Source organism: Ranitomeya imitator, chromosome 1 (assembly GCF_032444005.1).
Source record: "Ranitomeya imitator isolate aRanImi1 chromosome 1, aRanImi1.pri, whole genome shotgun sequence".
NCBI classification, from domain to species: domain Eukaryota; kingdom Metazoa; phylum Chordata; class Amphibia; order Anura; family Dendrobatidae; genus Ranitomeya; species Ranitomeya imitator.
Genome location: NC_091282.1, coordinates 690,467,774 through 690,480,097, shown reverse-complemented (window position 1 = coordinate 690,480,097; position 12,324 = coordinate 690,467,774). Strand labels below are relative to the sequence as shown.

At 43.7% G+C, this 12,324-nt stretch overlaps 1 protein-coding gene across 1 annotated transcript in view; it reads right to left on the bottom strand.

Moving 5' to 3' along the window:
- Nucleotides 1-12,324, bottom strand: part of SCFD1 (sec1 family domain containing 1) — a 172,256-nt gene that overhangs the window by 18,995 nt on the left and 140,937 nt on the right. Inside the window, exon 16 of the mRNA XM_069730265.1 lies at nucleotides 1,488-1,558. Within this exon, the coding sequence (XP_069586366.1) occupies nucleotides 1,488-1,558 (71 nt within the window). The remainder of the gene's footprint in view (nucleotides 1-1,487; nucleotides 1,559-12,324) is intronic.

The following is a 12,324-nucleotide window of genomic DNA, read 5'->3' as shown; positions in this document are numbered from 1 at the left end:
ACAGCTGATGACCCCTGTGCCTGTCGTTACGGAGCTCCTTTGAAACCCTGTTTGTGGCAGGGCTTAGAAGGAAATTGGGATTCTGCTAGATATAGTGTTTGGATGATCGCATCCAAGTCCCCTAAGGGGTCTAACAATAACAGTGAAAAACACAAAAAAAATTTTCAAAAAGGAAAAAAAAACAAAGTTCAAATCACCCCCCCTTCCAACATTGAAAATAAAGTTATGAAAAAAATGGGGGGCAAAAAAAAAAAACCCCACATGTGGTATCCCTGTGGCAGAAATGTCAGATCTATCAAAATTTAAAAACACTTAACCTGATCTGTAACTAAAAAAAAAAATTCTAGAACGCCAAAATTACATCACATCTATCCCAAAGTGGTAGTAATAAAAACGTGATCTCGCCCTGCAAAAAATAAGTAATCATACAGCTCCATCGGCAAAAAATAATAATATTACGGGTTTTGGAAAATGGAGACAACACCAAACATTTTCTTTTGCAAGCTTCAGATTTTCTTTACCACTACATTTTTTTTTTTTTTAAAACTGGACATATTTGGTATCGCCAGAATTGCCTTGATGAGGAGAATCATATTGCCAGGTTATTTTTTCCAAAAAATGTACACTGTAAAAACAATTCCCAACAACCAGTGCCATAATTGTGTTTGTTATTCACAATTTCTCCACAGTTGGAAATTTGTTTTTTACCCATTTTTTAGTACACTATGTGGAAATATGAATGGTGTCATTCAACAGTACAACTCGTCCCGCAAATAACAAGCCCTCATAGGTCTGTGGCCAGAAAAATAAAAATAAAAAAGTTATGGCTCTGGGAAGATGATAAAAATAAAAACGGAAATTGGCTTTGTTGTGAAGGGATTGTCCAGGCAAAATAAAAATGTTTCCAGAGTCTTAATATATTAAAAAAATAAGCAAAGCCTCTACGGTCACTTATCAGGATGCAGCACACACCGTTGTGTAGTCAACATCATAAGAAGCGGGAGCAGGAACGCTAGGACCTACGGTTGGCTGCTGTGGTCAGGTGACTGCAACAGCGTGTCATCGATGACATCAGTGATTATGCAATGCTGAAGTCACCTGACCATGGCAGCCAATCACACATCCCAGCAGTACTGCAGCCACTTTGAACCGTGATTACGTCCTTCCAGTGTAAGCGTAGACAGCGGAGCGGCCTGAGCTGGAAAATCCTGGATTTATGCTGGTAGGAGAGTATAGCTTCATTTGTTAATTTTCAATATAGTAAGCCACTTGTAAAAATTTTATTTAGCCAGGAAAACCCCTATAAGCTCACTGAGTCCTTTGAGAAGACAGAGAAAGACATTCAGAAGATGAATTAAAACCTTGGAATATTTCTCTCTGCAACAACATTTTCTTGACTTCAGATACGTTGGCATCTCATTCCATTTCATTCACAAAACCAATGAAATTTTTGTTTTTAATGATCAAAATAAAGCAGTTTTTGGTACCTCAGATGGGGGCTGTGCAGACGTGATGTAATAGATCAGAAACAACCGCATCTTGTCTTCTGGCGTCCCCGCTACAAACAAACAGTGGGAAACACACAAACATGTAAAACGTGCAATAAAAGAAACCATTTGTGGCATGACCACAAGTCAACGGAATAATAAATTATCGTTAATCCGGGAATAAAATTTTAAAAGGTGTAAAAGTAAACACTGGAAATGAGTCAGTGCGGCCTGAGGACTACGGTATTAAACACAGCAATAAGACGACACTGGGTTATTAGAGCGCTGCTAACAGTTATAGGAAATGGACAAGGATGTAACTACTGAAAAACAAGTAGCACAATGCAATCTGTCAAACAATTCCAAGTCGCCCGATGGGGCTCTAAACATTATATAGATCTGTTCAATATGCTAGAACATAAATGATTGGCATTTCTCCTCTACTTGGGCACTATATGTAGTGTCGGACTGGGATGCCAATGGCCCTTTAGTAACCAACTCCAGGGCCCCACTTTCCAGCTATATCCAAATCTGACATTATTCCCTGTCATGATACGCATACACATTTTACTAATTATTTTATTAAATTGCCATTTCTGCCCCATAAAGGCATTTTTAACTGATTTTCTGCTTGAGATACACTTTTTGCCTATCCATGTTTCTTGGTTGGTCTCTCAGATGATGTGACTTGCATGGCCGAGTCCAGTATAAAGTGCACATTTATATAAAATAATTAAAAGCAGCCATGTATAAATAAAGTTCGATCCGAATGAATACATTCAATAATTTTACGTTCACCTCTCTACGCTTAGAATGAACTTACTGCAAAGCCATCAAGATGTGATTCAAGTTTAGGGTAAGTTCACACAGGGCGTTTTTGCTGCTTTTTTTATGCTAATTTTCAGCTGCTTTTTACAGTACCAGCAAAGCCTATGAGACTTCAGAAACCTCATGCACTCACATTGGTTTTTTGTTTGATCAGTAGTTTTAGCTTTGCTGCCTTTTTTGGACATAGATCATATCACTTCTTTCAGTGTTTTTGCTGCGTTTGTCACCCATTGACTTTAATGGGTAATGAAAAAAGTGCAGCAAAAACGCAGTTATTATTTGCTACATTTTTGCGGCTGAAAATTCAATGACATTAGCATGGACAAAGAGAAAAAAAACCCGCACCAAATACGCAACAAAAATCACACCAAATATGCAACAAAAACGCACCAAAACCTGCGTTTTTGACGCACCTTCTTTCCTGCCAAGAAGATCAGGTTTTGCTGCAGAAAAAAAAGCAGCAAAAACGCCCTGTGTGAACTTACCCATTAGACTTTTAGTTTTTTGCTGATCCAAGAGTTATTTTTTTTAAACTATTTAGAAATTATTGAGATTTTTTTTTTTTTTTTTTACATAGGCCCTCCATTTCCACAGGCTGAAAAATAATTGAACACTTGACTAATTAGTGGTTTCATAAATCAGTGTGGCCTGTTAGCTCGTGATTTCATGACAGACTAAAGAGTATAAATGCTCTAAAGTTGATTAAGGCCCCCGATTCATCAAAGCAATTTTGGCAGAAATCTGGCATAAGGTGCTTTGAAAAGTTGCTACATTTTTGCATAACTCAGAGATGAACAAAAATTATATGACTTTTATTGTTTTCAATCCAGCTTCTTCAAAGTCTGCAAAAATGGGAATAGCTTTGGTAGGATGAGGGTATTACACTGTAGCTCTTCTAATTTATTATAAGCAGCGCCATTCCTTACTCCAGAAATCTTACCCTAGTGAGGGACTGGAATAAGATCTGTGGAGTGGTGCAAGGTTGCACATGACACTTGTCAGACACTCCTGATCCATTAAAGAGAATCTGTCAGAAGGTGATCTGGACTCATTTCGGGAAAATTATTAACTCCTTTACACAATAACACTAATCACTACAAATAACGCAACTTCAATTACACAACAGTCTGGTACTCTGTTTCAATTTAGGACCTAAGGGAACAATCCGACGGTCATTTCTACTAGAACAATCGCCGGTGATGATTTACGTCCATCCAGCAAGCATTGCCATCATTTCTTAATAAGTGCTCTTGAAGTTAACATCTTGGACAGATGGTCATAAGTTATGACTTTGCATCACTGGAAGTTTATTAAGAAGTTACAATTTACTGCGCCGTGCTAACATCATACAAAGCGCCACTCCCACACATTTCACGTGTGCAGCGGTTTTCTCGTATGAATCAGTCGGTGACTTATTCGAAGAATCTTGAGTCTTTTAAAGGCATCCGAAAATCTGAATTTATTACATGGGAACCCCGATCCCTGGATCCAATTCATAAAGCAAGTGATAATCTCTCTCACCTAATAAAGCATAACTCATTTCTTTGACGCAAGGCCAGGCAGCGGAGCTGAGAAATTATTATGGAAGTATAATAACAGCAGGGCAGCCACTCACAGAAGCCAAAGGCCAGCAGAATGTGGAATGAAAAGGTACTTGCTACAGATTAAATTTTCTACTAAACAATGTCTTAAACAATTCTACATGTGCATCTGCAGTGCTACGTATATATAGGTCAGTGGTCCCCAACTCCAGGCCTCGAGGGCCGCCAACAGTGCAGGTTTTCAGGATTTCCTTAGTATTGCACAGGGCTTGGAATCATCACCTGTGCAGATGATCACATTACCACCGATGCAATACTAAAGAAATCCTGAAAACCTGCACTGTTGGCGGCCCTCGAGGCCTGGAGTTGGGGACCCCTAATATAGGTATACAATGGTTCAAGGTGGTGCTACATCACAAGTCTACAAGGCAGCAATGCTGCTAACTCGGGTGACTGCGTCAAAGAGGACCTGTAACAGATCAAAAGTGGCCAGTGTTTGCACTTATTCATTACTATTGCTTTCCTGATTAATCCAATTACTTATATTTAGTCCGCCATATGGATCTAGAGACATGGGCCATTTAATTAGTACTAATTTTATGGTCTTTACCGAGGGGGCGTGACTTACAGGAAAATAATACAGAGCAGCCTAGACACCCCCCCGAGGATCCTGTGAGTCACAGCTCGTTGTGAAGACCATAAAAATTTGCATTAAAGGGAACACCACCACCATTAAGGCTGCTTTTACAGCATATAGGAATGATCTAAAAGTCCTTAATCCCCTCTGCAGATCCCAAAAAAAAGAGCTTTTATTATATTCACAGACGGCATGGTCTGGTCTGATGGGTCTTGATCGCAAGTAACTTGAACTAATTCACTGGTCACATTCCTGTGTTTGAGTAATCCCCATTAGTAATATGTGCTCCATTACGGACAATGCCATCCAGTGAACATCTTGTCGCATGTATGCAGTCCTTGACCAGTCGTTTGGGGGTGCACTCAGCTGTGAGAGATGTCTGCATGTTGTACATTCAGTTCCAAGGTATTGGATCTAAATGAGCAGCTGGCAACACTGTAATCCACTGACAAGATGGAAAAGAGTTTGCCAGAATTGCAATTTTTCGGTTGCCGCATTTCCCGAAAAATACATACAATAAGAAGCGGTGAAAGTGACGTAAGTAACACAAAATAGCATCAATAAAAACTACACTCGGCACCATAAATACAAACACTGACCCAGCTTCGTGGAAGGAAAAATTAAAGTTATGAGTCTCAAAATATAGCACAGTGTCTGCAAATTGAGATTCTGGTTTGGCTATTATCCTAAGTAATGTGACAAGGCTCGTTAAAGGGTCAACATTGACTTGTAGGATTGCTACCTTCCAATAGGTGACACTAGAGTTCTAGTTTTCTTCCGCTCTGAAGAGACAATTTGCATAATTAGCATATTACCCAGAGGAGCATTATGGCTTTAAGTCTCCTCATCTTGGCATGCTTAGCATGTCGATCTCTGCAAGGAGAAACGATACTTCTTGAATAACGGTCTGACGCCTCTCACACAGCCAAACCAGATCTCCGCTTTGCACTGACGAGGGGCAGTACCCCGAAACACAGTGTCTGCAAATTGAGATTCTGGCTTGGCTATTATCCAAGTCATGTGACAAGGCTCGTTAAAGGGTCAACATTGACTTGTAGGATTGCTACCTTCCAATAGGTGGTACTAGAGTTCTAGCTCTCTTCCTCTCTGAAGAGACAATATGCAGAATTATCAAAATATAGAAAAACAGATTATTATTATTTTTTTCTAACAAGTAAAGACCCGGGGAATCATATTGCCAGGTCATTTTTGCCACACAATGAAATAGTAAAAACAAAACCTAAAAAAAAAAAAAACAATGGCGGAATTACATTTTTTTCTCCACTTTACCCCACACATTTTTCCCCTTTCAGTACATTATATGGTACAATGAATGGTGATGTTGAAAACTATAACTCATCCAGCAAATAAATAGAAAAATAAAAAAGTGACTTATGGCAGAGGAGGAAAAAAAGAAAGCATAAAAACAAAAAAGTCTAGGTCCTAAGGAGTTTAAAACCGGTTTACACTTCTGACCATTACAACCCTGACTATCTGGGTTTCCTAACCTTAAAACCGTCACATAGCTGTTTATGAGGCTGTTAAAGCGAACCAGTCGGCAGGATTTTGCTAAGTAAACTACAGGCATTATCAGGTTGGCGCTCTTTTACCGATTAAAATGATACCTTGGTTGATGAAATCCGTCTTGCAGTTCTTATGCAATCAGTATTAGAAGTTTTCAGTTAATGATATGCCCATGATAAGCCCAAACATGTTCCTCATCATATAGACTGAGAGACACAGACTGTTTGTGCTTCGGGGCGGCCTGTGAACAGGACTTTCCTTGGTTTCTCTGGCTTAGAGCAGGAAGATAAGACTCTGCCTACAGTCCCGTCCCAGAGCACAGGCATATCATTAACTGAAAACTTCTAACACTGATTACACAAGAACCACAAGACTTTTCTTCACGCTAGATATCATTTTCATCAGTATAACGGTGTCAACCTGACTCTGCCTGTAGTTTACTTAGCACAATCCTGCTGACAGGTTCGCTTTAAGTTTTTATCAGGAGACCAACACTCTACCTGGACATCAAAATATATCCTCGATTTGTGAATGTTGGAATTGTGAAATCAGCTTAATGTAGAAAAAAGGTGACTGGACAAAAGTGTATAAACAAGAGTTAATTGTGAATTCCTTCACTGAGGACATCCATTTTATAGGTCATAGCTTATGTTTTCAATATCTGGTGTCAGTTATTCAACTCCTAAAACATTATATTTGGGAAGGAACTGGTAAATTGTGGCCACACGGATGACATGCTAAACAGCAATTGCTTATTCATTAGAACATTTTTTTCTACTGTGAACTGTTTCCATTTTAACTGTTTGTGTAGCTGGAGTGTAGACCTTTCCACAAAGTTACAAGTTGTCACTTATTTATAAGGGAGAATCTTGATTTGTTTGCTGATCTCATCGCCTACTACAGTACATCTACTAACATCACAACATTTTTCTTCCTTTTTCCTAATGTGCTATGAATAACAGCGATGTCCTCCCCAAAGGAAGAAAAAATGGACCTCAAAATGTAATAACACAGAAATAGATACCATTATGGTTTTCATGTACAAACCAGTGTCCTAAGTATCTACTATATAATTGTCTAAGGGTCACTTCCGTCTGTCCTTCTGTCTGTCACGGATATTCATTGGTCGCGGACTCTGTCATGGAAATCCAAGTCGCTGATTGGTCGTGGCAAAACGCCCACGACCATTGCCACGACCAATCAGCGACGGGCACAATCCAGCGGCAAAATGGCCGCTCCTTCCTCCCCGCAGTCAGTACCCGCTCCATACTCCCCTCCAGTCAGCCCTCACACAGGATTGAGGCCAGCGTTACCGAAGCGCGGTGTAACGCACTCCGGTAACGCAGCTATTAACCCTGTGTGACCAACTTTTTACTATTGATGATGCGTATGCAGCATCAATAGTAAAAAGATCTAATGTTACAAATAATAATAATAATAATAATAATAATAATAAAAAAAAAGGTTATTCTCACCCTCCAACGTGGCGCTGTCCTCGGCAGTGCAAGCGGCAGGTTCCGGTGCCAAGGATGCTATGCGAGAAGGGCCTTCCATGACGTCACGATCATGTGACCACGACGTCATCACAAGTCCTGCGCTCATACCAACCCTGGGACCGGAAGTTGCCGCGTGCACCGCACACAGGCGCCAGCACTACAAGGGGCCCTTGGAGGGTGAGTATATGTTTATTTTTTATTTTAAGTCTTTTTAAACCACTCATATAGTGCCCACATTGCTATATACTACGTGGGCTGTGTTACATACTGCGTGTTCTGCGTTATATATTACATGGCTGCTATGTAGTACGTGGGCAGTGTTATATACTATGTGGGCAATGTTATATACTGCGTGGGCTGCGTTATATACTACATGGCTGCAGGGCCGCCATCAGGGCATTACAGCCATGACTGGCGTATGGGGCCCGGTGGGCAGAGGGCGCCCGCAGAGGGGGCCGTCTAATCTGCTCAAAGGGCCCGCCTACAGGCGCTGCGGCACACTATTGACGTGCGGGCCCGCGCCCGGACGTCAGTAGTTAACAGCCGCCAGCCAGTCGGAGGCTGGCAGCTGACTTGAGCCGCAGTGCGCACTTCGCCGGCGTCTGACATCATTGTCCGCCGCCGGCGAGTGCGTGCTTCATCTGCGTGAAGGGAGTGAGCTTCGCCCGCCGCAGGAGCACGGCCAGGTAAGAACTCGTGTTTTTTGTTTTCTTTTGAGAGCGGCGATGCAGGGGGCCCCGGGGCAGAATGCTGGACACGCTGGGGCAGAATGCCGGACACGGGGGCAGAATGCCGGACACGAGGGGCAGACTGAGACACAGGGGCAGAATGCTGGACACGAGGGGCAGACAGACACAGGGGCAGAATGCTGGACACGGGGGCAGAATGCTGGACACGAGGGGCAGACTGTGAGACACGGGGCAGAATGCTGGACACGGGGAACAGACTGCTGGACACGGGGGGCAGACTGCTGGACAAGGGGGGCAGAATGCTGGACACGGGGGGCAGAATGCTGGACACGGGGGGCAGAATGCTGGACACGGGGGGCAGAATGCTGGACACGGGGGGCAGAATGCTGGACACGGGGGGCAGAATGCTGGACACGGGGGGCAGAATGCTGGACACGGGGGGCAGAATGCTGGACACGGGGGGCAGAATGCTGGACACGGGGGGCAGAATGCTGGACACGGGGGGCAGAATGCTGGACACAGGGGCAGAATGCTGGACAAGGGGGCAGAATGCTGGACACGGGGGGCAGAATGCTGGACACGGGGGGCAGAATGCTGGACACGGGGGCAGAATGCTGGACACGGGGGCAGAATGCTGGACACGGGGAGCAGAATGCTGGACACGCGGGCAGACTGTGAGACACAGGGCAGAATGCTGGACACAGGGGCAGACTGTGAGACACGGGGCAGAATGCTGGACACGAGGGGCAGACTATGAGACACGGGCAGAATGCTGGACACAGGGACAGAATGCTGGACACCAGGGCAGAATGGAGATACAGGGCATGACTGGAGAAACTGGGGTCATGACTGGAGACACAGGGGGCATGATTAGAGACATGGGGGCATTATTGGAGCCATAGGGGGCAGAATGGAGATACAGGCATGATTGGAGATACGGGCCAGAATGGACATACACGGTATGATTGGAGACACAGTGCAGGATGAAAGACATGGGGGCATGATTGGAGACAGATGGAGCAGGGTTGGAGACAGATCGTGCAGGATCATGGGACAGGATGGATACGATGGAGACAGATGGGGCAGGATGGGGAGATCATATGGGGCAGGATGGATACTCATGAGGGCAGGATGGGTGAACATATGGCTGAAGCCAGGAATGAGACACACAGGGCCAGGGTGGTGGATATTATTATTACCATAGGGGCTAATTAAGGGATATTATTACTGCAGTGATGTATTTATTTTATTTTTTGAGGACACTGTTTTAAATGGGGGGGGGGGGGGAGCGGTCCTGTTACTGTGTAGAGTCACACTGTCGCCTTTTTTTCTTCATGTGGTGTAATGTAGAAGTTGGGAAAAATTAAGTACTGTGTTCTACAAGCGGAGCTCGAGATAGCTGTGTTATTTCCTGCATAGACAAGTCCTGGCTGGATGAAGTGGTGGCGGTCTGTGCTGGATGAAAGATGAAGGGCTTCACCTAGAGACGTCACTGGTGAGTCAGTGTGTTACCTATACACTGACACTATACACTGTATACTATATACAGAGGTCCTATGTCCAATGTCATCGGTGATCACTGTATAACCTGTACACAGACACTGCATACTAAGTATAGATCTCCTGTGTATAATGGCACTGATGGTGATATTAGTATTGTTTTTTTTTATTACTGATCAGTATTGTATTCAGTCACTATGTGGTGGTAATATGTGGTCTGGTCATGGTGAGGTGGTATTTGTTCCTTGTATATGATATTATTCGGTCACTTTGTGGTGGTAATATGTGGTCTGGTCAAGGTGCGGTGGTATTTGTTCCTTGTATGTGATATTATTCGGTCACTGGTGGTAATATGTGGTCTGGTCATGGTGTTGTATTTGTTCCCTGTATGTGATATTATTGGTCATTTTAAAAATTGAAAAATAAATAAAAATATACCTAAATTGCATTGCATATTTTAACAAATATTTAGTAGGTTACAGCAGAGTAGGGCCCGCCCAAAAGTGTCTACCGTGTTGTAACGGGATCTACCAAGCTGGGGTACCTCTTTCAGTACCACCCCGTGTTTCAGGAGGTCCACTCTGCTTTTGCTGGATTCTGAATGAAGGACGCTGGCTGGAATTCCTTGATTACGTGAGAGCATATAAAAGCTGACTGCTACTCCACGTATTTCCAGTCTAAAAGAACACACTTTATTTACAGCACACAGAATATATAACACAGATACACAGGGCAGGCCAATAGAAAAAGCAGGCCAGACATACATTACAATAGCCGCAGGGGGCCGGAGCCTGCTGATATTTACTGTGGGAATTACAAAGGTGGGGGAGGTCAGAAGGAGAATATCTTGTTGACCAGGGGCGCAGCCTGTGGACTGATGCATTTCACATGGAACCTATTATACATAATATATACTGCATAACATATTCTTGGTGCTGGGGGTTCTGTAACACGGCTCCCTTTTTCAGCGACGCAATCTGCATACACAGTCTGATCCTTAACGGATCGGTTTGGGGATGACCGAAGTTTATGGGGTTGGTACAAGTTCCTTTTGTCGACTTAGTCCATCGGCATTACCGTTTTGTTTGCCGGGCCTGTAGTGGATGGTGAAGTCCAGATGTTGTAGGGCTAAACTCCACCGCAGCAATCTGGCGTGGTCTCCGGAGACCCGATTAAGCCAGACTAGGGGATTATGGTCCGTTAGGAGGGAAAACTGTCGTCCATACAAATATGGTTGTAACTTTTTGAGTGCCCATACTATTGCCAGGCACTCCTTCTCGATGGCCGCATAGCTCACTTCACGGGGCAGTAGTTTCCGACTCAGGTAAGCTACCGGGTGTTCTTGGCCATCCGGCCCGACTTGGCTTAGTACTGCCCCCAATCCAAACATAGAAGCGTCTGTGTGAACAAGGAAACGGATCGGGTGCAGCCAATACAGGGGTATTGGTGAAGGCGTCCTTCAGCTGGCGGAAGGCTTCCTCACACTCTGGGGTCCAGGTTACCTGGCGAGGTTGGTTCTTACGGGTCAGATCAGTGAGGGGCTTGGCCACGCTGCTGTAATTGGGAACAAATTTCCTATAATACCCCGCTGTCCCTAGAAACGCCTTGACCTGGGTTTTAGTGCGTGGGGTGGGCCATTTGGCTATGGCCTCAATCTTGGCTGGTTCTGGTCTCTGTTTCCCACTTCCCACCCAATGCCCTAAATACTGAACCTGTGCTTTGCCCACGTGACACTTGTTTGGGTTCAGGGTGATTCCGGCCTTGTGGATCCTGTCTAATACTGTCTCTAGGTGATTTAGATGCTCTTCCCATGTCGCACTGTAGATGGCGATGTCATCCAGGTAGGCACACGCATAGTCCTGGAGACCATCCAGAAGCCGGTCAGCCAGCCTCTGGAAGGTCGCCGGGGCAGTCTTCATCCCGAAAGGCATAACTCGAAACTGGAATAAGCCAAACGGGGTGACAAGTGCCGACTTGGGAATAGCATCAGGACTAAGGGGAATCTGCCAGAAGCCTTTGCATAGATCGATGGTGTTTATACATATTAGTCCAATTTATTTAGCAGAACACATTGAGCACAATGATAAACACACAGGGCCTGCCAGATGATATAACCAGACCACAAACAATGTATAGTTCAAAATATATATTTTATTTATACAAAAAAGGAATAAAAACATCCATATAATACAATCACATAAATGTGGAAAAAATACCTCCGAACCAATGTCTGGTTTAAAGTGCGGTGCATATAAGCTAAACAACAACCCCTCTTGGGTACTGTATGGTAAATATAAATCACTTATTCCTGGTTGTTGTTGCTTGAATGATAAATCTCTAGGTCAGCTTGAAGCAAGACATTCAATCAATTAGCGTATCAATGTGTTAGCACAATTTACTTGAACGCCAGCCAATAAGGCTTGTATGGACTAATAATACGTCAAGACTTGCTACCATAATGAAGCCTCTATATACCACTAATGACTAGAGATGCAGGCAATGCTACCATATATTCGGCTAGCTAAGATGTAAAACAGAAGACCATAATTACCTCTATGCACACACACGAGACCAGCATATACCCCTACGCGCGTTTCGATATGTTCTTCCTCTGGGGGCGAC